This window comes from Chiloscyllium plagiosum, chromosome 16 (assembly GCF_004010195.1).
Source record: "Chiloscyllium plagiosum isolate BGI_BamShark_2017 chromosome 16, ASM401019v2, whole genome shotgun sequence".
NCBI classification, from domain to species: domain Eukaryota; kingdom Metazoa; phylum Chordata; class Chondrichthyes; order Orectolobiformes; family Hemiscylliidae; genus Chiloscyllium; species Chiloscyllium plagiosum.
Genome location: NC_057725.1, coordinates 76145086 through 76172249, shown reverse-complemented (window position 1 = coordinate 76172249; position 27164 = coordinate 76145086). Strand labels below are relative to the sequence as shown.

General features: G+C 43.1%; 1 protein-coding gene across 1 annotated transcript in view; it reads left to right on the top strand.

Moving 5' to 3' along the window:
• Window positions 1-27164, top strand: part of LOC122558023 (WD repeat-containing protein 70) — a gene marked incomplete at its 5' end in the record, with an annotated part of 164961 nt that overhangs the window by 35585 nt on the left and 102212 nt on the right. Inside the window, 2 exons of the mRNA XM_043706357.1 lie at window positions 9994-10070; window positions 22652-22826. Of these exons, the coding sequence (XP_043562292.1) occupies window positions 9994-10070; window positions 22652-22826 (252 nt within the window). The remainder of the gene's footprint in view (window positions 1-9993; window positions 10071-22651; window positions 22827-27164) is intronic.

The window sequence follows — 27164 nt, the reverse complement described above, 5'->3', positions numbered from 1 at the left end:
TTGTCAGTTTCAGCTGTCCGCTGTAGTGGTTGGTATATTGGGTCCAGGTCGACGTCTTTTTGCAGTCCTGGTGTACTGCAGTGTGTTGTGGCCCTTTTGAATAGTGTCCTGATGCAGCTTCGTTTGTGTGTGTTGGGGTGGTTACTTTCATAGTTTAGGACTTGGTCTGTGTGTGTGTTAGATAGGGTGGACAGTGCGAGCCTTTTTCCAAAAATGGTGACAGCGAGCACGAGCGGGCATAGCTTTAAATTGAGGGGTGATAGATATTGGACAGATGTGAGAGGTAGTTTCTTTACTCCGAGAGTAGTAAGGGTATGGAATGCTTTGCCTGCAACGGTAGTAGATTCGCCAACTTTAAGAACATTTATGTCGTCATTGGACAAGCATATGAACGTAGATGGAATAGTGTAGGTTAGATGGGCTTCAGATTGGTATGACTGGTCGGCGCAACATCGAGGGCCGAAGGGCCTGTACTGCGCTGTAATGTTCTATGTAACTGCTTCCTCTAACCTATCTTTTCCTTTCTCTTCTACAATACTAGTCTGATAAAATCCCTAATTAAGATTTACCAAAATTCAAATTTTCAAAATCAACCAGATGTTGAATCTTCTCTTTACTTCTTCCTTTTCTTCTTTTTCTTTGGGATTTCTGTTTCACAGGTTACTGATCAATAAAGGTACCTTTAAGAGAGCTATTCTCCGGGCAGCCTGCATTGGTTGGTGGCTTGGCAGTTCTCCTCCAAACCGTTCACTTTTCCCCGGTCTTATGCCAGCAAAGTATCGGATTGTGTCATTGGCTTTTCAGATCGTCAATAAACAAAATGCAAACTTCATTGGAGTTTGGTATTTTTCAGGGTATAATTTAAATTGATTGGCCTAATTCAAATTTGTTTTGTCATCTCCAGGCAACCAACTAATTGAGTTGTTCGACCAAATATTACATTACATCTTGTTCAGAACACTTGGCGCTGTGTTAGATAGTTCTGCTAGCTTTTAACTCTCTTAAAGGTACAGTACACACACTTCTTCATAACACCTAGGATGGTGATAGCTATCACGACCGGGCATAGCTTCAAATTGAAGGTGATAGATATAGGACAGATGTCAGAGATAGTTCCTTTACTCAGAGAGTAGTGCCTCATGGAACGCACTACCTGCAACAATAGTAGACTCACCAACTTTAAGGGCATTTAAATGGTCATTGGATAAGAGTATGGATGAGAATGGAATAGTGCAGGTTAGATGGGTTTCAGATTCGTTTCACAGGTTGGCGCAACATTGAGGATCGAAGGACCTGTACTGTGCTGTAATGTTCTGTGTTCTATATGTTTTCCCTGGTGTGAGGGAATCCAAAACTAGAGGGCATAAGTTTTAGGTGAGAGGGGAAAGATTTAAAAGGGAGCTGAAAGACAACATTTTCACACAGAAGGTGGTGCATGTCTGGAATGAGCTGCCAGAGGAAGTGGTGGAGGCTGGTACAATAAAACATTGAAACAGCATCTGGCATGGGGATGGAAACAAACTGAGGACGTTAGTTGACAGGAAGGAGGTAGCAACTAAAGCCTGTAAAGAAACAGATAATGAAGTCAGCATGACTAAGGGGAAGAGTAGGCAAGGATCAAATGATGAATGCAAAGGGACTGGTGGTCTCAGGCGCATTTGTTTAATGAAAGAAGTGTATTAGGTAAGGCAGATGAACTTAGGGCTTGGATTAGTACCTGGGAGTATAATGTTATTGCTGTTATTGAGACTCAGTTGAGTGAAGGGCATGATTGGCAACTAAATATCTTAGGATATTGATGCTTCAGGCGGGATAGAGAAGGAGGTAAAAGGGTTGGAGGAGTTGCCTTTCTGGTCAAAGACGATATCACAGCTGTGCTGAAGGAGGGCAATATGGAGGACTCTGGCAGTAAGGCAATAAGGGCAGAGCTCAGAAATAGGAAGAGGGCGGTAACAATGTTGGGGCTGTACTACAGGCCTTCCAACAGCAAGCGTGAGAGATAGAGATACAAATATGTAAACAGACTATGGAAAGACGTAGGAGCAACAGGATGGTGGTGATAGGAGATTTTAATGTTCTCAATATTGACTGGGATTCATTTAGTGTTCGAGGTCTAGATGGACTAGAATTTGTAAGGAGCATTCAGGAGGGTTTTCCAGAGCAGTATGTAAATACTCCATGTCTGGAAAGGGCCATACAGAACATGGTGTTGGGGAATGAGCCCGGCCAGGTGATTGAAGTTTCAGTGGGGGATTACTTTGGGAATAGTGATCACAATTCCATAAGTTGTGGAATACTCATGGACAAAAACAAGAGTGGTTCTTAAGGAAGAGTGCTAAATTGGGAGAAGGCCAACGTTACCAAAATTCGGCAGGAGATGGGAATATAGATTGGGAGCAGCTGTTGAAGGAAAATCCACATTCGATATGTGGGAAGCTTTTTAAAAGAGATTGATGTAGTGTTCAGGAAAGATACATTCCTGTGAAAATGGGGGATAGAAATGGCAAGATTAGGGAACCATGGATGACAGGTGAAATTGTGAGAATTGCTCAGAGGAAAAAGGATGCATACATGAGGTCTAGGCGACTGAAGACAGATTATAGGGGTTAAGATAGGGTTGACCATGAGAACCTTTTTCCATGTATGGAGTCAGCTATTACGAGGGGGCATAGCTTTAAATTAAGGGGTGGTAGGTATAGGACAGATGTTAGGGGTAGATTCTTTTCTCAGCGAGTCGTGAGTTCATGGAATGCCCTGCCAGTAGCAGTGGTGGACTCTCCCTCTTTATGGGCATTTAAACGGGCATTGGATAGGCATATGGAGGATAGTGGGCTAGTGTAGGTTAGGTGGGCTTGGATCGGCACAACATCGAGGGCCGAAGGGCCTGTACTGCACTGTCTTCTATGTTCTATGAAGCTTTGGAAGAATATCGGGAATGTAGGACCAATCTGAAATGAGGTTTTATGAGGGCTAAAAGGGATCAGAAGATATCCTTAGTGAGCAGGGTTAGGAAAATCCCAAAGCCGTTTTTTATATATAAGGAGCAAGAGGGTAACTAGGGAAAGAGTTAGCCCACTCAAGGACAAAGGAGAAACGTTATGCGTGGAGTCAGAGAAAAAGGTGAGATTCTTAATGAGTACTTTGCATCGGTGTTCACCGAGGAGAGGGACATGATAGATATTGGGGTTAGGAATAGATTTTTGATTGCTCTAGGTCAAGTCAGCATAAGGAGGCAGGAAGTATTGTGTATTCTAAAAGGCATTAAGGTGGACAAGACTCCAGGTCCGGATGGGGTCTATTCCAGGTTACTGAGGGAAGTGAGAGAGGAAATAGCTGGGGCTTTAACAGATATTTTAGGCAGCATCCTTAAAAACAGGGGAGGTCACAGAGGACTGGAAGATTGCTAATGTCCCCTTGTTTAAGAAGGGTAGCAGGGATAATCCAGTTAATTACAAACATATGAGTCTGACGTCCGTGGTAGGGAAGCTACTCGAGAAAATACTGAGGGATAGGATCTATTCCCATTTGGAAGAAAATGGGTTTATCAGTGATAGGCAGCACGGTGTTGTGCAGGGAAGGTCACGTCTTACAAACCTAATAGAATTCTGTGAAGAGGTGACAAAGTTGATTAATGAGGGAAGGGCTGTAGATGTCATATACATGGACTTTAGTAAGGCATTTGATAAGGTTCCTCATGGTAGGCTGATGAAGAAGGTGAAGTTGCATGGGGTGCAGGGTGTTGTAGATAGATGAATAGAGAACTGGTTGGGCAACAGGAGACAGAGTAGTAGTGGAAGGGAGCTTCTCAAAATGGAGACCGATGACCAGTGATGCCCCACAGGGATCCGTGCTAGGTCCATTGTTGTTTGTGATATGCATAAATGATTTGGAGGAAGGTGTAGTTTGCTTCATTAGCAAGTTTGCAGAGATGCTAAAATAGGTGGAGTAACAGATAGTGAAGGGGACTGTCAGAGAATACAGCAGAATATGGATAGATTGGAGAGTTGGGCAGAGAAATGGCAGATAGAGTTCAGTCCGGACAAATGCGAGGTGATGCATTTTGAAAAATGCAACTCCAGAGCCAACTATACAGTAAATTGAAAAGTCTTGGGAAAATTGATGTACAGAGAGGTTCAGGTCCCTTCTTCCCTGAAGGCGGAAACGCAGGTCAGTAAAGTAGTCAAGAAGGCATACGGCATGTTTTCCCTCATCGGACAGGGTATTGAGTACAAGAGTTGGCAGGTCATGTTCCAGTTGTATCAGACTTTGGTTCGGCCACATTTAGAATACTGTGTACAGTTCTGGTTGCCACATTACCAAAAGGATGTGGATGCTTTGGAGAAGGTGCAGAGGAGGTTCACCAGGATGTTGCCTGGTATGGACGGTGCTGGCCATGAAGAGAGGTTGAATAGGTTAGGATTACTTTCATTGGAAAGAAGGAGGTTGAGGGGGGACCTGATTGAGGCCCACAAAATTTTGAGAGCTGTAGACAGGGTGGATAGCAAGAAATATTTTTCCCAGAGTGGGGGACTCAATTACTCGGGTTCACGAGTTCAAAGTGAGAGGGGAAAAGTTTAGGGGAGATATACATGGAAAGGATGGTGGATGCCTGGAACACGTTGACCACGAAGATGGTAGAGGCAGCTACAATAACATCATTTAAGATGTATCTAGACAGATACATGAATGGACAGGGAGCAGTGGGATACAGATCCTTAGAAAATAGGCGGCAGATTTAGTTCGAGGATCTGGATCGGCACAGGCTTGGAGGGCCGAAGGACCTGTTCCTGTGCTGGAATGTTCTTTGTACTCTTTGGATGGGTGTATGAAAAGAAAGGGTTTAGAGGGATATGGGCCAAATGCTGGCAAATGGAACTGGATTTATGTAAGATATCTGGTCAGCATGGACGAGTTAGACCAAAGTGTCTGTTTCCGTGCTGTACATCTCTATGACTCCATGGCTCAGATGAGGAAACTAAATGCAGCAGTTCCAAGTTTTCTGATGATAGAACTGGGTAGGAGTGTGAAGAGGATGCAAGGAGGCTTTAAAGTGATTTAGACAGGTAAAGGGGTTGGGCAAATTCATGGCAGATGCAGTACAATGTGCTAAATGTGGAATTATACACTTCAAATGAAAAGGAAGAGTATTATTTACATGGTGATATATTGGGAATCGTGGATGTACAAAGGGATCTGAGTGTCCTTGTATACCAGTAAATGAAATTAGACAGTGAGGTGCAGCAAGCAATTCATAATGCAGTGCAAGAGAAATTTACTTCAGAAGTAAGGATGTCTTACTGCAGACATACAGGGCCTTGGTGAGACCACACCAGAGCAGCCATGAGCATATTAAATGATGGAGCAGGGTTGAAGAGGTGACTGGCCTACTCCTGCTCTTCAGTTCTATGTTTCTAATGCAGATAGAGGCCAGCTCTCCATAAATGCAATTCACCTCGTCACACTCCCCCACCTTCTCACCATAGTGCTGCAGATTCTTTCTTTTCAGGAAGCCAGTACTCTCTTGAATCTGTCTCTACCACACTCACTTTCAGTGCATCTAGACCTTAACCACTCACTGCTTAAAAGAGTTCCTTCTCTTGTCACCTTTGTTTCTTTTGCTGATTACTTTATATCTGTGCCCGCTTGTTCTCATTCCTTTCACTAATTGAAACACTATCTACTTTGCTCAGAGCCCCTATGATTTTTAACACTTGTATCAAATCTCTCGACCTTCTTCACGGAAAATGCTCCGAACTTCTACAATCTCTCCATGTCACTGAAGTTCCTCATCCCTGGGACCATGCATTCTTACCAATGCCTTCACGTCATTCTTAAACATAGCATCAAAAACTGAGAGCAATACTCTGAGGGTGAACCAGTGTTCTATGTAAGTTATCACTATATCTTTATCTTTATTTCCCATGCAGCATTAATAGAACAAATAATATAATATGATTTATTAGCTGCACTTTGAACCTGGCCCAGTCACCCTCGTCAATGATTTATGCACATATACACCAAGGTTCCTCAGTTCCTGCACATGTTCCATCAGATCAACTCAAGTCTTCCTTGCCCGAAATGTCGACTTGCTTGCTCTTCGGATGCTGTCTAGACCCACACCCTATCCCCGTAACTCCACATTTATATGGCTAACCCACCTATTCTGCACAACCCTGAACACTATGGGCAGTTTAGTATGGCCAATCCACATCTTTGTACTGTGGGAGGAAATCCACACAGACACGGGGACAATGTGCAAACTCCACACAAATAGTCCAAGGCTGAAATTGATCCCAAGTCTCTGGTGCTGTAAGGCAGTTGCGCTACCCACTGAGCCATCATGCTGCTCTCCTACCTCCAGATTCTTAACATACAGATCATGAGCAGGAGAGACTATCTGTCACACTGAGTGTGATGCCCCATTCTATCTGATGATGGCTAATTCCACTTTCTAGTCTGCTTCACATATCCCTCAATTCCTTTAGAGATGAAAACGTTTTCTGTCTCAGCCTTAACTATATTTAGTAATGTGCTCAAACTGGAGATCTGTCACTGAGACGAGGCATACAATCACAGAGTGATACATCACAGAACAGCCCTTTTGCCCTATCAAATCTGCGCTTATCCACATCATTCTCACTTTTCAACACTTTCATAGATTTATAGAATCATAGAATCCTTACAGTGTGGAAGTACTGCATTTGCACCATCCAGTCCACACCGACCCTCCAAAGAGCATCCCAACCAAAACCACTCCCTTTCCACGCAACCCTGCATTTCCCATGGCTAATTCACTTAGCCTGCATGTCCCTGGACACTGAACAATTATTTAGCATGGCAAATTCACCTAACCTGCACACATCCTTGGAATGTGGGAGGAAACTGGAGCACTGGGAAAAAACCCACATAGAGACCGGGAGAATGTACAAACTCCACACAGTCAGTCGCCCGAGGATGAAAATGAACCCGGGTCCCAGTTCTTTCGGCTTTGCAGTGCTAACCACTGAATCACTGTCCTGCCCACTTGCCGTAACATACAATGTTATGGGCCTTTTCAATTGCTCATCCATACCTTTTAAAGGCTGAGAATTTCTAATCTCAACCATCCCTTTCCAGGCAATGCATTCCAGCTTCCCACCACCCTCTGGTGAAAAGATATTTCCTCAAATCCCCTCTAAAGCTCCTGCCTCTCACCTTAAGATAATGGCCCCTTGCTATTGACCTTTCAACTTAAGGGAACAGCTGTTTTCTGATCACACTGTCCATGCCCCTCAAAATCCTAAACACCTCAGTCAGGTCCCCTCTCAACCCCTGCGTTGTAGAAAATAACCTGAGCCTATCAACCTCTCAAAAAATGTTTTATACAGCTCCATCATCACCTCCCTGCTCTTATAATTTGTGCCACGGCTGATAAAGATGAGTGTCCCAAATTCTTAACTACTCTGCTCACCTTCAGGGACCTGTGGATAAGCACCCCATAATCTCTCTATTCCTTTGAACATCTTACTATCCTGCTATTCATTGAGTGCTCACTTGTCATTTTACTTCCAAACTGCTTCACCTCAAAGCACTCAAACAACAGATATTGTCATACTCAAGGAATCTTATCTTAAAGACAATGTCCGACATGCCGCCATCATCATCATCTCTGTCATGTCACATACTATCGGCAGGGCAGATCTACCCGCTGTGGTGGCACAGTGGTCAACAGGCGGGATGGAGTGGCCCTGGGAGACCTCATCATTGATCAAAGTTTGTGCGAAGATTTGTAGCTCGGTTGTTGTGGTTCTGTTCGCCGAGCTGGAAGTTTTTGTTGCAAACGTTTCGTCCCCTGGCTTGGCGACATCCTCAGTGCTTGGGAGCCTCCTGCGAAGCGCTTCTTTGATGTTTCCTCCGGTATTTATAGTGGTCTGTCCTTGCCGCTTCCGGTTGTCAGTTTCAGCTGTCCGCTGTAGTGGTTGGTATATTGGGTCCAGGTCGATGTGTTTGTTGATGGAGTTTGTGGATGAATGCCATGCCTCTAGGAATTCCCTGGCTGTTCTCTGTCTGGCTTGCCCTATGATAGTAGTGTTGTCTCAGTTCCGTGATGCTGCTGATGTATGGTAGTGTGGCTAGTCCTTTTGGTTGTGGTATGTCCTCATTCCGTGGTCTTTCTCTTAGGCATTTGTTGATGAAGTTGCGCGGGTATCCGTTTTTGGTGAATACCTTGTATAGGTGTTCCTCTTCTTCTTTTTGCAGTTCTGGCGTACTGCAGTGTGTTGTGGCCCTTCTGAATAGTGTTCTGATGCAGCTTCGTTTGTGTGTGTTGGGGTGGTTACTTTCATAGTTTAGGACTTGGTCTGTGTGTGTGGCTTTCCTGTATACCCTTGTAGTGAATTCTCCGTTTGGTGTTCTCTGTACCATCACGTCTTGGAATGGGAGTTGGCTATCCTTTTCTTGTTCCCTCGTGAATCGGATTCCTGTGAGTGTGGCGTTGATGATCCGGTGTGTTTTTTCTATTTCCGTGTTTCTAATGATTACAAACGTGTCATCGACATATCTGACCCAGAGTTTGGGTTGAATTTGTGGTCGGACTGTTTGTTCTAACCTTTGCATAACTGCCTCTGCTATGAGTCCCGAGATTGGTGATCCCATGGGGTGTCCCAATATACCAATCACTACAGCGGACAGCTGAAACTGACAACCGGAAGCGGCAGGGATAGACCACTATAAACACCGGAAGAAACATCAAAGAAGCGCTTCGCAGGAGGCTCCCAAGCACTGAGGATGTCGCCTAGCCAGGGGACGAAACGTTTGCAACAAAAACTTCCAGCTCGGCGAACAGAACCACAACACCTCATCATTGACTCCAGACACTATAAGATCTCAGGCAATCAGGTTACTATGATCAATTCTACTATGTTTCAAGACATTGAACACAAACCAGCACGCACATGATAAATTTATCAAAAAAAATGTACACTTATAATCCTCACCTTTTGATCTAACGCAACCTTGAACTTCCTTTGTTTGCCACTGTTGACTCATGTTTCCGCTGGAGTTTTGTGTCTGAAAGGAATATATGTTTTTTGTAAATCTTGTATTAAATCTTTGAATACCAGCTTTTGCTTGTCTGCCATTATATTTTTGAATACATTTTCCCAACATACCAGAACCAACTTGGCCATTACTCTTTCATAGATAAAAATCTCACAACAGCAGGTTATCGTCCAACAGGTTTAATTGGAAGCACACTAGCTTTCAGAGCGACGCTCCTTCATCTGGTGGTAGAGGAGGGCTCAATCCTAACACACAGAATTTATGGCAAAAATTTACAGTGTGATGTAACTGCGATAGGGAACCCTAACCCTAACCCTAACCATAACCACTACCACCTGATGGAGCGTCACTCCGAAAGCTAGTGCTTCCAATTAAACCTGTTGGACGATAACCTGCTGTTGTGAGATTTTTAACTTTGTACATCCTAGTCCAACACCGGCATCTCCGAATCATGTCTTTCGTGGATATCTTTGTTTCAATTTAAGACCCTAGTTTTGGATTGAACTACATTGTTTTCAAACGTAATGGAAAATTCAGTGATATTTTTAGCACTTTGAAGGGAGACAATGGTGCAGTTATGATGTCACTGAAGAGGTATTCCAGAACTCCAGATTAATTTTCTGGGAGGATGGGTTCAAATCCCATCATGGCAAGCACAATGATCACACATTCAAGTAGAATAAAATTCTGGAATTAAAAGCTATCTTAAAAGTTGCCGAGTAACCACTGTTGATTGATATAAAAACTCATTGGTTCATCGATGTCCTTTTGGGAAGGAAACTGCCATCCTTAACTGATCTGGTTGTCTTGTGACTCCAGACCTACAGTGATATTGTTGACTCTTAACTGCCCTATGGGTAAATAGGGATGGGCAATGAATACTGGATGTCTGATTTTTAAAAAATTCTCCAAAGATTCTTTAACAATATGACTAATTAGTGATTTCTCATACAGGGACACACAGCCATGCTGAATAGTGGAGTCTGGCATCCAAAAATCAAGGAGGAATTTGTTACTTGTTCAAATGACGGGTAAGAATCTGGAAATCTCTTAAGATCTATGGTGGTTCAGTCATCAGCTGCAAAGAGAACAAGGAAATAAGCTCGAAACTAAAGTTGCTTTTTCTCTTTGCTATTTGGCTGCTAAATGTGGTATAGGACAAAACATGGAATAAATCTGTCCTATTCATTCATGGAATGTGGATATTGTTGACAAAAGGGCAGCAATTGGTATTAAAGACAGAAAGAACTGGAGATGCTGTAAATCTGAAACAAAAATAAAAGTTGCTCGAAAAGCTCAGCAGGTCTGCAGCATCTCTGGAGAGAAATCAGAGCTAACTTTCAGGTCCAGTGAACTTCCCTCAGAACTGGTGTTATTGAGTCACTGCTTTAAGCAGCTGGAGTCTGTGTGATGATTGTGCTACCCCTTCGTATTGTTTAGAGTAAATTCTAACTTTTCTAACAATCTTAAGCCAAAATTAAGGAACAACAATATTGTTCCAAGTCAGAATAGTGTGCAACTTGAAGGGAAAAATTGCAGGTCCTGGTGTTTCCATGTTTCCGTTTGCCTGAGATTTTGCAAATTAAAGAGTGACTTATTGATATTTTCATGATTTGGAGGTGCAGGTGTTGAACTGGGGCGGACAAAGTTAAAAATCACACAACACCAGGTTATAGTCCAACAGGTTTATTTGGAAGCACTAGCTTTCAGAGTGCCGCTGCTTCATCAGGTAGTTGTGAAGGTTAAGATCATGTTCACAGAATTTATAGCCAAAGGTGTCCAGTGTCATGGAAGTGTAATAAAATAAATAATCTTAGATTAAAACTTTCGCCTTTTATAATGGGATATGCTGGTTTCTGTTCTTTGATATATGAAGCCCATGACTTCTTTTAAATTACATTCTCAAGATAGCTCAGCTTTTTAAACAATAGGTATGAAGTCTGTCTGTGTCCCAATGCTACATCAAACTGACAAACCCTCTGTATAGTTTTACAGACTTGGAGCTGCCGGTGTTGGACTGGGGTGGACAAAAGTTAAAAATCACACAATACCAGGTTATAGTCCAGCAGATCCACCTGGAAGCGCTAGCCCTCGGAGTACCACTCCTCCATCTCCCTGATCATCAAGTGGCGCTCCAAAAGCCAGTGCCTCCAAACAAACCTGCTGGACTACAACCTGGTGCTGTGTGACTTTAAACTTAGTTTAGCAGAGTTTTACATGGCTTCATGCAATTTTGAGCTAAATAAAATGTATTTCTGCAAAAACAATTCACCCCATAAGCTTAATATGTGCACATGAAGGAGGGATAGATTGAGTCTACATTTGAGTGTGTGCGTGTGGGTATTAGTACATGTGATAGAGTGTATATATTTGTGTGTTTGTGTAAACTTGGTTAAGTGTGAGTATGATGGGTTATGTATGAGAGGGTGTGTGGGTTAGTTGTGTGTGTATATGAGGATGTCTGTCATGCAGTGGGGTCACCTATTGAGTGACATGAACCCAAGGTCCAGGTTGAGGCCATTACCATGGGTACTGAACTTGGATATCAGCTTCTGCTTGGCCACTTTTCATTATTGCTTGTCTCAAAGGCCACCTTGGAGAATGGTCACCGGAAGGTCTGAGGCCGAATGTCCCAGACCACTGAAGTGTTCCCTGACTGCGAGGGAACACTCCTGCCTGGTGATTGTTACGTGGTGTTCATTAATCCGTTGTCGTAGCGCTTGCTGGTCTCGCCCACATACCATGCCTCAGGACATCCTTGCCTGCAGTGTATGAGATAGACCACGTTGGCCGAGTCACACGAGTACTTGCCGCATGCATGGTTCCGAGGGCTGGTGCTTCCAGATAGACCTATTGGACTAACTTTTGAAATGCTGCTTCTTCATCAGCCACCTGTTGGACTATAACCTGGTATTGTGTGATTTGTGAACCCCAGTCCAACACTGGCCATTCCAAATCTGTAAAACTATATGGAGGGTTTGTCAATCTGACATAGCATTGAGACACAGACAGACTTCACATCTACTGTTTGAAAACCTGAGCTATCTTGAGAATATAATTTAAAATAAGTTCTGGGATTTACATATCAAAGAACAGAAACCAGTATATCCCATAATATTATTTTCAAGATACTGAGGGGAACAGGCAGACGAGAGAGAGACAGAAATTACCTCTATTCGTTTAAAAGTCTTAGATGAGAGGGATGATTTGGAGGCCCTGATGAGAGGGCACAGTCTAAACATGAATTTACCAGCAGACGCGATGACCTGGGGCCATTATTGCTGGACTATTAAATCAAAGAACCTCGTCATCTTCTGGAGGCATGTGTTTGAATGCTGCACAGCAGATGGTGGAATTTGAATTCAATAAAAATCTGGAAGTAAGGGTCTCATGATGACCATGAATCCATTGCTGATTGTCAAGAAAATCTATCTAGTTCACTAATGTCCTTATCTGGTATGGTCTGGCCTACATGTCACTTCAGAACCGTAGCAATATGGTTGACTCTTAACTGCCATCTGGGCAATTAGGGACAGACAGGAAATGCTGGCTGAGCCAGTGGTGCCCTTATCCTGTCGCTGAATATTAAAAAAAGAGATCCAGAGCTTTCAGGAGTGAAATAAGAAAACAAGTATACAATAGTGGCAGACATGTGGAGCTATCGTGCACAAAGAGCAATCGTTGTAAGATTAGTTAATTTTAGAGAATCAGAGTCATAATTGTTATGGTGCAGAAAGGAGGCCATTCAGCCAGTGTGTCTGCATCAGTTGTATTAGCTAGTTCCAAACTCAACACCATTTCTATCCAAATATTCATCTGCATGACATTTCCAGGCAGTGCATTCCATATCCTAACTACTCACTCAATGAAAAACTTTTTCTCACATTACGCTTACTTTTTCCTTACATCATTTAAAATCTGCGCTGTTTCATTCTTTTTTTCTTTTTATAAGTGATAATAGCTTCACCTTTTTCTATTTTTGCCAGCCCACTCATGATTTTGAAAACCTCTGTCAAAACTCCTCTCTGCTGCCTTCTCTCTAAGGAAGAGTGCCAACTTCTTCAATCTACCCTCATCTCTGAAATTTCTCATTTCTGGAACTAACCTTGGAAATCTCTTCTGCACTCTCTCCATTGCACAGAACCAGAGGAACACTGAAAATACGAGCAAGAGTATGTCTTTTAGCCTTTCAAGCCTACTCTGTCATTCATGATGATCGTGGATGATCACCTAATGCAATGGCTTAATCGCACTTTTCCCTTATATCCTTTGACCCCTTTAGTGCCAACTGCTAAATCCAATGCGTTGAAATCTTACATTGCTTTCTGTGGTAGCGAATTCCTCAGGCTCACTACTCTCTAAGGTGAAGAAATTTTTCATCATCTCAGACTGGAATGATTTACCCCCATCTTTCGACTGTGACCTATGGTTCTGGACTCTCTTGCTATCAGGAACATCCTTCCTGCATCTACCATGTCCACTCTCATTAGAATTTTATAGGTTTCTATGGATTCCCCCTTCCCCCTCCCTCTCCCCCTCTTCCTGCATACTAACCAACAAATCATTATCTTACATAAGTACATCAGGGTAATAGAACAGAATGCAGAATGTAGTGTTACAGATATAGAGAATGGGCAGAGAAAGATCAACACTAATATATGAGAGGTTTGTTCACAAGTCTGACAACAGCAGGGAAGAAGCTGTTCTTGAATCTGTTGATATGTGCTTTCAAATTATTGTATTTTCTGCTCAATGGAAGAGAGTGTAACCAAGATGGGAGTGGTCTTTGATTATATTGTCTTCTTTCCCAAGGCAGCTGGAAGTATAGACGGAGTCAATGGAAGGAAAGCTGGGTTTGTGATGGACTAGGCTGCCTTCACAACTCTCTGTAATTTCTTGTGGTCTTGGCTTTAGCAGTTGCCAAACCAAACGGGATAGGATGCTTTCTATGGTGCATCTCTAAAAATTGGTAAGAGTGCCAAATTTCCTTAGCCTTCTGAGGAAGGAGAAGTGTTGGTGTACTTTCTTGACTGTGGTGTCAGTGTGGATGGACCAGGACAGATTGTTGGTCATCCTAGGAACGTAAAGCTGTTGACCACCACGACCTCAGTTCGATGTAGTATTTTTAAGCAAAATGCATGGATCAGAGTTTCAAGAGTTTGAGATCTAGGGATAGGATTTATGAACATCTGGATAGGAATAATGTGATCAAGGATAGTCAGCATGGTTTTGTGAAGGGCAGGTCGTGCCTCACAAACCTTATTGAATTCTTTGAGAAGGTGACTAAGGAGGTGGACGAGGGGAAAGCGGTAGATGTGGTGTATATGGATTTTAGTTTTCTTTCGTCGTCTAAAATTAATGACTTTCAATTCTTCATTCTCATTAGACCTTTGGTTCCTTCTATTTTTGTCTATTTGCTACTGTGTAAATAGTCACAAAGTATTTATTTAATCTTTATCACAATTTCTGCTGTCTATGCCTCTTAAAATAATTCATTCATTTCACTGACCTAGTCTTTTTGGACAATTGAAAATGCTTCTCTAGAGAAGCAATCTGCTTCTCTAGGATATTCACATGCTCCTTCTCCCTCTTTTATATCAATCTCTCGGTGATTCTTTTGCCGATTTATCTTTACATACTTGCAAATCACACAATGACTACTCTTTTTTGGCCAATTCGGTGTTTCTTTTCTCAATTTAACCTTACATCTCTTGTCAGTCCTTGTTTGGAGCTTTTCCTACACTTTTCCAGTGGATTTAATTGTTCGTAGCAATCGAGAATTGTGAATTTTTCAAAACTTCCTTTGCTTATCTACTGTCACATCTTTTCATTCAATTTCCTAATCCACAAGTTATCCTTCTCACCGCCATGTTAACATTGCTTAAATTTAAGTCTTGAATGTGATCACATCGTGTTGACACTGATAGAATTCTATCATATGATCACTTTGCTCTACATGATACTTTAAAATGAGATTAGTGATTGACAATGTCTCACAACATAAGGTTTAACATAGACTTATTCCTGGCTGTTTCCGTGACGTTTTGTTTTAAGATACACATTTTCTTTACTCAGCGAGTTGTGAGTTCATGGAATGCCCTGCCAGTAGCAGTGGTGGACTCTCCCTCTTTATGGGCATTTAAACGGGCATTGGATAGGCATATGGAGGATAGTGGGCTAGTGTAGGTTAGGTGGGCTTGGATCGGTGCAACATCGAGGGCCGAAGGGGCTATACTGCGCTGTATTTTTCTATGTTCTATGAAGCCAACTTGAATGAGATGAAACAAGAAAATGTCCACAGCAAACTGAGAAAATCTGCTGATGGGTAGAAGAGCTGATGAACAGTGGAGGATATTTATAGAAACATTTAATACATACAAAGCCAGTTTATACCCCTGAAGGGAGTGGCTCCACTTCAAGCAAAAACAGCCATGGACAATGAAAGAGTTAAGGGACAGCTTAAAACTAAAAGGAATGGCTTACAAAAATGCAAAAAAAGCACAGATCCTGCTCGATGAAAAAGATACAAACTCCAGCAAAGGGCCACAAAGCAGCTTATGGAAGTAAATAAAAGGATTTTGGAAAGAAGCTTGTCAGGAAATATCAGTCAGGAAGAAGAAATTTCATATGTAAACGGAAAGTCGATGGTCAGGAGCAATGTTGGCCAACTAAAGGCTGAAAGTGGGGATATTGTCAGTGACTATGGGGAAAATGGCAGACATGTTGAGTAATTACTTTGCTTCAGTATTTACAGTGGAGGAGGAGGAGGTCCTGAGGAAATTGATAGTCTGTTGGGGCAGGAGCTTGAATAAAATTAGTGTAAGTAAAACATTATAGCATGGTAACGGGGAAATGAAAGGAATTAAAGGGTGACAAATTCCCAGGACCTGACAGTTTTTAGTAAGGGTGTAAAATGAAGTCGGGTAGAAGATTGTAGACACCCTAACTATAATCTTTGAGAGTTCTCCAGTTACAGGAGTCATCCCTCTGAACTGGAAAATTGCACGTTATTGCATTTTTTAAGAAGGGCAGAAGAGGAAAACTAGGGAATTACAGACTTGTTCATCCAACATCTGAATCGGGCAAGTTGTTGGAGTCTGTAATCAAGGATGGAATATGTGAACATGTTGAAAACTTGCAGTTGACTGGGGGAAATTAAGCATGGATTTATGACAGGTAGGTCATGCCTGACAAATGTCATTGAAATGTTTGAAGATGTGACTAACATCATGGACAGGGTAATGTCTCTCGGTACTGTTTTTAGGGACTTTCAAAAAGAATTTTCATTGAAGTTCCACGTTAAAAATACTGTTAACTATGATAGAAGGCCATGTAATTGAGGCCACTCTACTGACATGACTGAGAAATTAGTTGCGTATCAGGTGACAGAAAGTAGAAATTACGGGTAGGCACTCAAATTGACAGGATGTGACCAATGGTGTCCGCTAAGGATCTGGTTTTCGGCCTCAATTATTTTCGCTATTTATTGATGGCTTGGATAATGGCATGGAAGATTAGATTAGCGTCTAAAGCCCATCTAACCGACACTATTCCATTTTCGTCCATATGTCTATCCAATGATCATTTAAATGTCCTTCAAGTTGACGAGTGTACTACTGTTCCACACCCCTACTACTCTGAGTAAAGCAACTACCTCTGACATCTATCTTATATCTATCATCCCTCAATTTAAAGCTATGTCCCCTCGTGCTAGCCATTGCCATCTGATGAGGCTACTCCCTGGCTGGTCATAGTGCCACGTCCTCAGGATGGTTTCTTTCTGGCTCCCCTTCTCTTGTTTGGGTTGTACCTGACAATTTTGGCACTATGACACACTCACTTACACCCATGGTACTGGGCTTCTCGAGTCCAACACGCTGACCTCTTGTAGCCTCGCAGCGCCAGGACCTAAGTTCGATTCCAGCCTCAGATGACTATCTGTGTGGAGTTTGCCTATTCTTCCTGTGGCTGCGTGGGTTTCCTCTGTGTGAGGTTTCCTCTCACAATCCAAAGATGTGCAGGTTAGATTAATTGGCCATGCTTTAAATTGCCCATCGTGTTCAAGGATGTGTAGGTTAGGTGCATTAATCAGGGGTAAATGTAGAGTAATGGGGAATGGGTTTGGATGGGATGTGTTGGGCTGAAGGGCCTGTTTGCACATTGTAGGGATTCTGTAAATAAAGAACCCTCCGAATTTGCATAATTCTGTTCACCTATTTAAGGTGGCCACAAATTGGACGACGGACTTTCCTTCATGCTGTACCTGTTTTTAAAAACAGAAATGTTCAGTGATCACCAGCGGTTTGGGTGTGAAATCATTTCCTAACATTTTGCCTAGCTGTTAGAATGTCTCCTCCACTGGTTTCTCTGGTTGTATCAGATTCCTTAGGTTTTGCTGCTGATGGTACTGTAAAACGAAATGGTCTGCTGATATCCTGTACCACTTTCTTTGCCTTCTGTGCATCAAATCCAATTTTCTGACTTTATCAAACAGTATCTAGCGGTGTTCCGCAAGGATCTGTTTTGGGACCATTGCTGTTTGTCATTTTTATCAAACAGTATCATTACTTCAAATTGCCTGCCATTTTGTTTTCCTGCTGGCGGGAATTCTACTTGCCACTCAAGTCTAGTTTCTCTTTGCAGCCCGAATCCAACAGTGAACACTTTCTGCATCGGTTGCATCTTCACCAACGGACTCCTCCTTGGTATCGCCAACAGCTTGAGTCGCCTCACGACTGCTCTCTGTGACGACTTCAGTAGCTCCTCCTGGGTGTGTACTCCCTTCTTCAGTCTCCACTCTTGGCCCATATCCCGATGAGACCCTTCTTTCCTGGCACTGACCGCGGCCGGAGTCCTCTGAGACCAGTTCCCTCGATGTTACCTCCTTCAAGCATTTCCAAAGTCTGAGCAATGTCTTCTCTGGACAAAATCAAAAGGTGTTTGTGGACTGGATCCCATTCTTGTTACCATTTGGATCCTGGAATAATAAACTAAGTAGACACTTAATAAATATGAATAGGAACACTTTACTGACAATCCTCACACCTCCAGAGCTGGTTCCATAATGGTCCTAAGCTCGTGCCCCAACTGCATACATAAGTGTCTGTCAGCATCACTAATGTGTCTGATGCTACTTTAGCATATCTTCGACCATAAAGACTAATGCAAAATATCTATTTAACTTCTCTGAAAATCAGGGCGGCACAGTGGCTCAGTGGTTAACATTGGTGCCTCACAGCACCAGGGACCTGGGTTCAATTCCAGCCTCAGGAATTGTGGAGTTTGCACATTTTCCTCGTGTCTGTGTGGGTTTCCTCCCACAGTCCAAAGATATGCATATCAGGAGAATTGGTGGTTAGCACTGCTGCCTCACAGCGCCAGTGGAGTTTGCACGTTCTCCCCTGTGTGGAGTTTGCACGTTCTCCCCGTGTCTGCGTGGGTTTCCTCCCACAGTCCAAAGATGTGCAGGTCAGATGAATTGGCCATGCTAAATTGCCCGTAGTGTTAGGTAAGGGGTAAATGTAGGGGTATGGGTGGGTTGCGCTTCGGCGGGGCGGTGTGGACTTGCTGGGCCGAAGGGCCTGTTTCCACGTTGTAAGTAATCTAATCTAATCTTAAAAAAAAAGATAGAGCAGATAGCCAGCGACTTTTCCCCAGGACCTAAATGGCTGTCAGGAGGGGTCGTAATTTTAGGGTGATTGGAGAAAGCTATAGGGGAGATGTCAGAGGTAGGTTCTTTACAAAGAGTGGTGGGTGAGTGGAATGCACTGCCAGTGGTGGTAATAGATTGAGAGACATTAGGGACATTTAAGGGTCTGCTGGACAAGCACATAGATGGCAGTAAATTGAGGGGTATGTCGGTTAGGTTGATCTGAGGTTAAGATAAATGCTCAGTACAACATCGTGGATCAAAGGGCCTGTACTGTGCTGTACTGATCTATGTTCTGTGGTGTGACACTGTATCAACCTACGCAGATTAATAAGTTTGCAAATGCCACTAAAATAGGCAGTGTCGTGGACAGTGACAAAGCTTATCAGAAATTGTGGCAGGTCGTTGATCAGTAAGGGAAATAGGTCGAGATATGGCAAATGGAGATTAAAAAAGAGAAGTGTGAGCTCTTGCATTTTGGAAAGTCAAATCAAGATTGGAGTTTCATGGTGAATGGTCGGGCCTTAAGGAATGTAGTGGAACAGAAGAATCTTGGAGTTCAGGTTCACAGTTTACTGAAAGTGGTGTCCCAGGTAGACAGGGCAGTGAAGAAGGCTTTTGGCACACTGGCCTTCATCAGTCAGGGCACTGAGTATAGAAGTTGGGAAGTTATGTTGCTGTTGTACAGGCCATTGGTGAGGCCGCACTTGGACTATTGTGTTCAGTTTTGGTCACCTTGCTATAAGAAGGATGTTATTAAACTAGAAAGAGTGCAGAAGAAACTTACAAGGATGTTGCCAGGATCAAGAGTTATAGGGAGAATTTGGACAAGCTTGGACTTTTTTCTTCAGAGAGGAGGAGACTGAGGGGGATCTTCTATAAGTGAATAAGATCATGAGACATGGATAGGTGAATGTACTCCATCTTTTTCCCAGGGTTGGGGAATCGAGGACTAGAAGGCATCAGTTTAAGGTTAGAACGAAAAGAATAAAAGGGAACCTGAGGGGCAACTGTTTTACACAGAGGGTGGTACGCATATGCAATGAGCTGCCAGCAGAAGTGATCAAGGTGGGTACATTAACAGCATTTAAAGGGTGTTTGGACAAATACATGGATAGGAAAGGTTGAGAAGAATGTGGGCCAATTGCAGGGAAATGGGGTTAGTGTCAATGTACATTTTGGTCAGTTTAGGCTGAAGGGCCTGTCTCTGTGCTGTAGGACTCTATGACACAGGGAGAATGTGCACATTCCACATAGACAGTCACCTGAGGGTGAAATCGAGCCAGGGTCCCTGTGAGGCAGCAATGCCAACCGCTGAGCCATTGTGCCACCCAATACGTATCATTATCTTAATTGAGCCTTTCTGTTACGTCTTCAAAAATCACCAGCAAGTTAGTTAAACAATTGCCTCTTTATGCTGACTCTTCCTATCAATCCATCTTTTTTCTGTAACTACTAATTCTCACTTTCTCATTTGCATGATTGTTTCTAGAAACTTCCATACCACAAGGTGAAACTGACTGTTCTGGATTATCCTGACAACCTTTCTTGAACAAGGCCATAATTCTGGTAATTCTGCAGTTCTTCTGGCACCTCTTCCAAGTTTGAAAGAGTTTGGAAGACTGAAAGGTTATGGTCAGTGTCCTTACAATTTCTCTCCCCTTATTTCTTTCAAAACCTTGAGTGCATCTTATTTGATATTGGTGGTTTGTCAGCTTGAATTACAAACAATTTATCCAAGTCTATTTCAGTATTAATTTCATTGGAGGCAGTTTAGGGAAGGTCCACCAGGATGATATGGAGGGATTGTCTTGTGAGTGAAGGCTAAACAGGTTGGGACTTGACAACTGGAGTTTAGGAGAATGAGAGGGATCTTGTTCTTAAGGGGCTTGACAGGGTCAATGGGGAAAGGATGTTGCCTCGCGTGAGAGTGTCTCCAACCAAAGGGCATGGTCTCCGAATAAAAAAACTAGGCGACACGGTAGCTCAGTGGTTAGCACTGTTGCCTCACAGTGCCATGGACCTGGGTTCGATTCCAGACTCAGGTGACTGTCTGTGTGGAATATGCACATTCTCCCTGTGTCTGCGTGGGTTTTCTCCGGGTGCTCCAGTTTTCTCCCACTGTCCAAAGATGTGCACGTTAGGAGAATTGGCCATGCTAACTTGCCCATGGCATTCAGGAATGTCTTGGTTCGGTGCATTTGTTCAAGTGAATGTAAAGTAATAGAATAGGGGATCTACTCTTCGGAGGATCGGTGTGGACTTGTTGGGCCAAAGGGCCTGTTTCCACACTGTAGGGATTCTATGATTCTTTAACTGCCAATGTAAGACTGAGATAAGTAGGAATTTCTTCTCAGTTGTGAGCCTTTACAACTCCTCGCCAAAGAAAGCTGAGGGGTATTTTTAAGGCTGAGATGGATTCTTGACCAGGAGAAGAATGAAGAGGGAGGGAAGGAAAATGGATATAAAGAATATTGGATCAGCTATGATCCTACTGAATGGTGGTGCAGGCTCAGGCATTGATCAACCTCCTCCTGTTCCACTTTTGAATGGTCTGAATTGAACAAGAGAATATGCTTGGCGGTCTAAATGGCCTGGTCCTGTTCTTCTGTTCCCTTTACAAGTTGCTGCAACTTCTTTGAAAGCATGTCTATCAAGACAGTTCCTGTCAAGAAAGCAAGTTTTGAGGAATATACAGACCTGGATTTTCATCCTGGAGGTGGGAAATCAGGAATTGGCCATTTCTTGCCATTGTGATACTGCCTCCTTCTTGGTAATGCCTGCTTCCAATCTTTTCATGATGGAGAGACAGGAACAGGCTGGAGCTGGGACCACTGCTTCCTGAGGCAGGTGTGCTCTGGAAACACAGGCAGCTGGATGCCAAGGCCAGAAAACTAGAAGCTCAACTGTGTTTGATAGGAGATCATCCCGGTTCAGTAGATGACTGTGAGGCCCCTAATCATCAGCATTTCCCCCTCTATCCCTTCCTCTTCTGGCTTAGCTATTGAATTATTCAAATTTATTGTCACACTGACACTGGGCTTTCTCCACCACACCACCTCTTGTTTACTGAGATCTTTTAATGAAATCTTGGTGCATAATTACACCTGGTTGCTTCTTAATCTCGAACCCAAATATTGTGAATATGCATATAGGCATAGAATCTTGAAGCAGAAGCAGGCCTTTTATCCTTGTGCACCAACCCTTCCATTTGATATGCATAGCTGATTTGATAGCGGCCATGACTTTCCTGTTTAGCCCTTGTATTCTTTGATCCTTTGGGAGGATGATCATATTTCCCAAGTCTCAATTCTTTGAAGTGAGATCCGAACCCATGACCCTTGACTCCAAGGTGAGATTGCTACTCAACAAGCATTTGCTGAAAGTCATGTTGTTTTGCCATTTCACTGAATAACTCCTTTTTGTTTAAATTCATTTATGGGATTTGGGTGTCACTGGCTAGACCAGCATTTATTGCCCTAATTTCCCAGAGGGTGGTTAAGAGTCAACCGCATTGCTGTGTGTTTGGAGTGACATGTAGGCTAGACCAGGTAGAGTTGGCAGATTTCCTTCTCTAAAGGACATTAGTGAACCAGATGGGTTTCCCCTGACAATCAGAAATGGTTACATGCTCATGGGTAGATTCATAATTGCAGATTATTATTGATTTCAAGTTCCACTATCTGCCACGGCAGGATTCAGACCTGGCTCTCCAGCTTAATATTCTAGTGATAATAACACTTGGCCATCACCTATGCAGTATCCGTCAGTATGGTCCAGCTGCCGTAAGTACATTGGAACCTCACATGGCATTCCTACTCTCAGCTTCTGGTCAGTATGAGTCAGGGACATTAATGCTATTGTCATTGCCCAGTGGAGTAGTGTCACAGTATTCGTGCTAATATCAATGCCGCAGTAGAATGAGGAAGGAGATGTGACTAACTTTTCCTTCTTTGTTATCAGAACGGTGCGCACTTGGGATATGAACAACGAGAAGAAACATAAGAGTGTTTTCAAGCCACGCTCCATGCAAGGGAAGCGGGTCATTCCCACCACATGTGTGTACAGCAGGGATGGCAAATTAATTGCTGCAGCATGTCAGGATGGCTCTATTCAGATTTGGGACCGAACAGTAAATGTGAGTGTGGCTTTGTCCAACAGCAGTCACTTCATGTGGTCAGGGCCATAGGAGAGCTCTTTCTGTTACATAGAAATCTCATTATTATGTGGAAAATGTGAGTGATGCACAGTGGCAGATAGAAAAGAGGAGCTGAATATTATTTAAATGGAGAAAGACGACAGAAAAATACCAAACACGGATTTGGGAATCTTTGTTCAGGAGTCACAAAAAGCTAACATCCAAATTCAGTGGGTAATAGCGAAGGCAAATGGAAGGTTAGCTTTTATTTCAAATGAATGGGGTATAAAAGTCAGGATATTTTGCAAAACTTGTACAAAACATGCCCATGCCTCCAACTGATCCGTATCCTGCTGTATCTTCTGACAATCTTCCTCACTATCGGCAACTCCACCTATCTTTGCATTGTCCGCAAACTTTCTAATTAGACCAGCTATGTTTCATCCAAATCATTTATAAGGACCACAAACAGCAGTGATCCCTGTGTCACAAGCACTTGTCACAACCCTCCATTCTGAAAAGCATCCTTCCAATCCCTACCCTCTGACTCCTATCACTAAGCCAGTTCTGTATCTATCTTACCAGCTCACCCCTGATACCACATGACTTCACCTTTTGTACCAGTCTGCCGTGAGGGACCTTGTCAAAGGCTTTTCCCTCCTCAGTCATCGTCATCACCTCTTCAAAAAACTCGATCAAGTTAATGAGGCACAATCTCTCCCACACAAAATCGTGCTGTCTATCGCTAATAAGTCCATTTGCTTCTAAATGCATATAGATCTTGTCCCTGAGAAACTTTCCCAATAATTTTCCTGTCACTGATGTGAGAGTCTCAGGCTTGTATCTTCCTGAATTATCCCTGCTACCCTTCTTAAACAATGGGACAACATTGACTATTCTCCAGTCCTCTGGGACCCCACCTGTGGCCAAAGAGGATACAGAGATGTGTATTAGTGCTCCAGCAATTTATTCTCTTGCCTCCCTCAATATTCTGGGATAGATCCCATCAGAGGCTTGGACTACTTTCTAAATGGGGAGAAAATTCAGAAATCTCTCATGCAAAGGGACTTGGGCGTTCCAGTCCAGGATTCTCTGAAGGTTAATTTGCAGTCACTAGTTAGAGTCAGTAGTTAAAAGGGCAAATACAGTGTTGTCATTTATCCCGAGAGGACTAGAATTTAAAGCAAGGATGTACTTCTGAGGCTTTATAAGTCTCAGCTCAGACCACATTTAGAATATCGTGAGCAATTTTAGGCACCTACCTCAGGAAAGATGCATTGGCCCTGGAGCAGGTCCAGAGGAGGTTTATGAGAATGATCCCAGGAATGAAAGACTTAACATATGAGGAACATTTGAGGACTCTGGGACGATACTTGATGGAGTTTAGAAGGATGAGGGGGCATCTGATTGAAACTTTCAGAATACTGAATGGCCTGGACGGAGTGGATGTTGTGAAGATGTTTCCATTGGCAGGAGAGATGAGGACCCAAGGCCACAGCCTTAGAATAAAGGGAAGACCTTAGAAGAGATATGGAGAAACTTCATTAGCCAAAGAGCGGTAAACTTATGGGATTCATTATCACAGAAGGCTATGAAGGCCAGGTCATTGAGTATATTTAAAACAAAGGAAGATAAGTTCTTGATTGCCAAGGGGATCTAAGATTAGGGGGCGAAAGTGAAAAATTGGGGTCGAAAAGCCTACCAGCCGTGATTGAATGGCGGAGTAGACTTGATGGGCCAAATGGCCTAATTTTCTGCTCCTATGTCTTATGGACCTGGGGACTTATCTACCTTAATGCTTTTTTAAGGTGCACAATACCTCTTTCTTTTTAATAGCAACTTGTCTTAGACACTCGACACTCTCTTCCCTGTGACCATACTCCACCAATTCCTTCTCTTGGTGAATACCGACGCAAAGTATTCATTTAGGACCTCACTTTCCTCTTCTGGCTCCACACATAGATGCTCTCCTTTGTCCTTGAATGGGCCAGCCCTTTCCCAGGCTACCCTTTGGCTTTATATATATATGTAAAAAATTTTGGAATTCTCCTTAATCCTGTTTGTTAATGATTTTTCATGACTTTTTTAGCCCTTCTAATTTTTTGTTTAAGTTATTTCCTACTCCAAGGGCTTTATCAGTTGCCCTCCTCCTAGACCTTATATATGCTTCCTTTTTCTTTTTGATCAAGGTCATAACATCACTGGTCATCCAAGATTCACAAAACGTGCCATACCTATCCTTCATTCTCGCAGGAATGTGCTGCTCCTGAACCCTTAACAACTGCCACTTGAAAGACTGCCACATATCTGATATGGTTTCACCCTCAAACAGCTGCTTCCAATCAAAGTTCCTCAGTTCCTGCCTAATATTGTTGTGGTTTGCCTTCCTCCAGTTTAACACCTTCACCTGAGGATTGCTGTTATTCCTATCCATGAATATCTTACTGCTCACGTTATTATGGTCACTAATCCAGAAATTGAGGGTTATGAGGACAAAGCACGAAAGTGAAGATTATTGAATGGCAGAGCAGACTCAATGAACTTAATGGGAGGAAGTGAAGACTGCATACTGGAGATCAGAGTTGAATGTGTGGTGCTGGAAAAGCACAGCCGGTCAGGCAGCATCCAAGGAGCAGGAGAATCAATGTTTCTGGTCCTGATGAAGGGCTTATGCCGAAAACATCGATTCTCCTGCTCTTGGATGCTGCCTGACCTGTGCTTTTCCATCACCACACTCTCAACTCAATTGCCTGAATGGTCTGTTTTTGTTCCTACGCCTTATGGTCGTGGATTTCTCAGTAGTAGCACTTTGACCTGAACCAAGAAGCTTAAATGTTTAAATTTGACTGCATAGGGTCACTGTTGGAAAGTTAGTACTTTGGGAGCGCTGCCCTGTTGGTGAGTCAGCGCTGAGGAATTGCTGCAGTGTCAGAGGGTCACTGTTGAGGGAGTGCCACATTATCACAAGTTTTAAGATGAGAAGGGAGATATGCAAATGGGTTCAGAGGGGTAATAAGTGTCTGGAATGAGCTGCCAGAGGTAGTGGTGGAGGAGAGTACAATTAGGTTATTTAAAAAATATTTGGACAGCTCCATGGATGGGACAGGAATGGAGAGATATGGACCAAAACAGACAAATGGCACTAGATTAATTGGGCAGTGTGGACAAGTTGGGCTGAAGGGCCTGTTGCCAACCTGTAAACTCTTTGTTTGTAAGTGCTGAAATTTGGTTGCAACATTGAACTGAGACCCAATACAGACATAAAATCTCATAATCTAAACTCTTTCCTGCCTTCACCAGGAGACTGCATTTTCCTTGAGCTTTTTCCAAGCTCCTAGTTTCAAAGAGACTAACCTCCTTCATCCTAAGCCCTATTGCCATTGCATTATCGATTACCAAGTTTCCTTTTCTGCTCACTGTGATAATGGACATTATTCATTGTTCTCACGTGTCAGGCCTTGTCATTCTTTCCTTTACATCCGTTGGCATTCAGACTATTCCTTGTTAAAAAAAACAACTTTGGACCTCACTGTCAATTACTGATCCATCTCTAATTTCCCTTTCTTTTCTAAAGTCTTTGAATGTATTGTCACCACCCGGATCTGTTCATATCTTCCATGTTTGAACCAAGAATTCCATGTCAGATTTCCGTTTCAGCCACACCACTGAAACAGCTCTTGCCAAAGCCACAATTCCACCTGTGAAAGCTTGGTATGTCTGCAACCTTCAACGCACTTGACCATGTCAGCCCCTTCAGCGCCTCTCCATCATTGTTTAGCTTGGTGGTACAGTTCGCTCTTGCTTTCATTGTTATCTCTCAAATGATAGCCACAGAATTATTTGCAGTGGCTTCATTTCCTGCTCCTGCACTATCACCTTTGGTCTCCCAAATTTTCTGGCTTTGGCATTGGTTTTTACAGTCATTAAGATTAGATTAGATTACTTTAGATTAGATTACTTTACAGTGTGGAAACAGGCCCTTCGGCCCAACAAGTCCACACCGACCCGCCGAAGCGCAAACCACCCATACCCCTACATTTACCCCTTACCTAACACTACGGACAATTTAGCATGGCCAATTCACCTGACCTGCACATCTTTGGACTGTGGGAGGAAACCGGAGCACCCGGAGGAAACCCACGCAGACACGGGGAGAATGTGCAAACTCCACACAGTCAGTCGCCTGAGGCGGGAATTGAACCCAGGTCTCTGGCGCTGCGAGGCAGCAGTGCTAACCACTGTGCCACCGTGCCGCCCACGCAATTAATAAGCAACTATGTCTCTGTCTCCATTAGTGCATCTCTGTCTTTATCCTTAATTGGTTCAATCAGTCTTTTG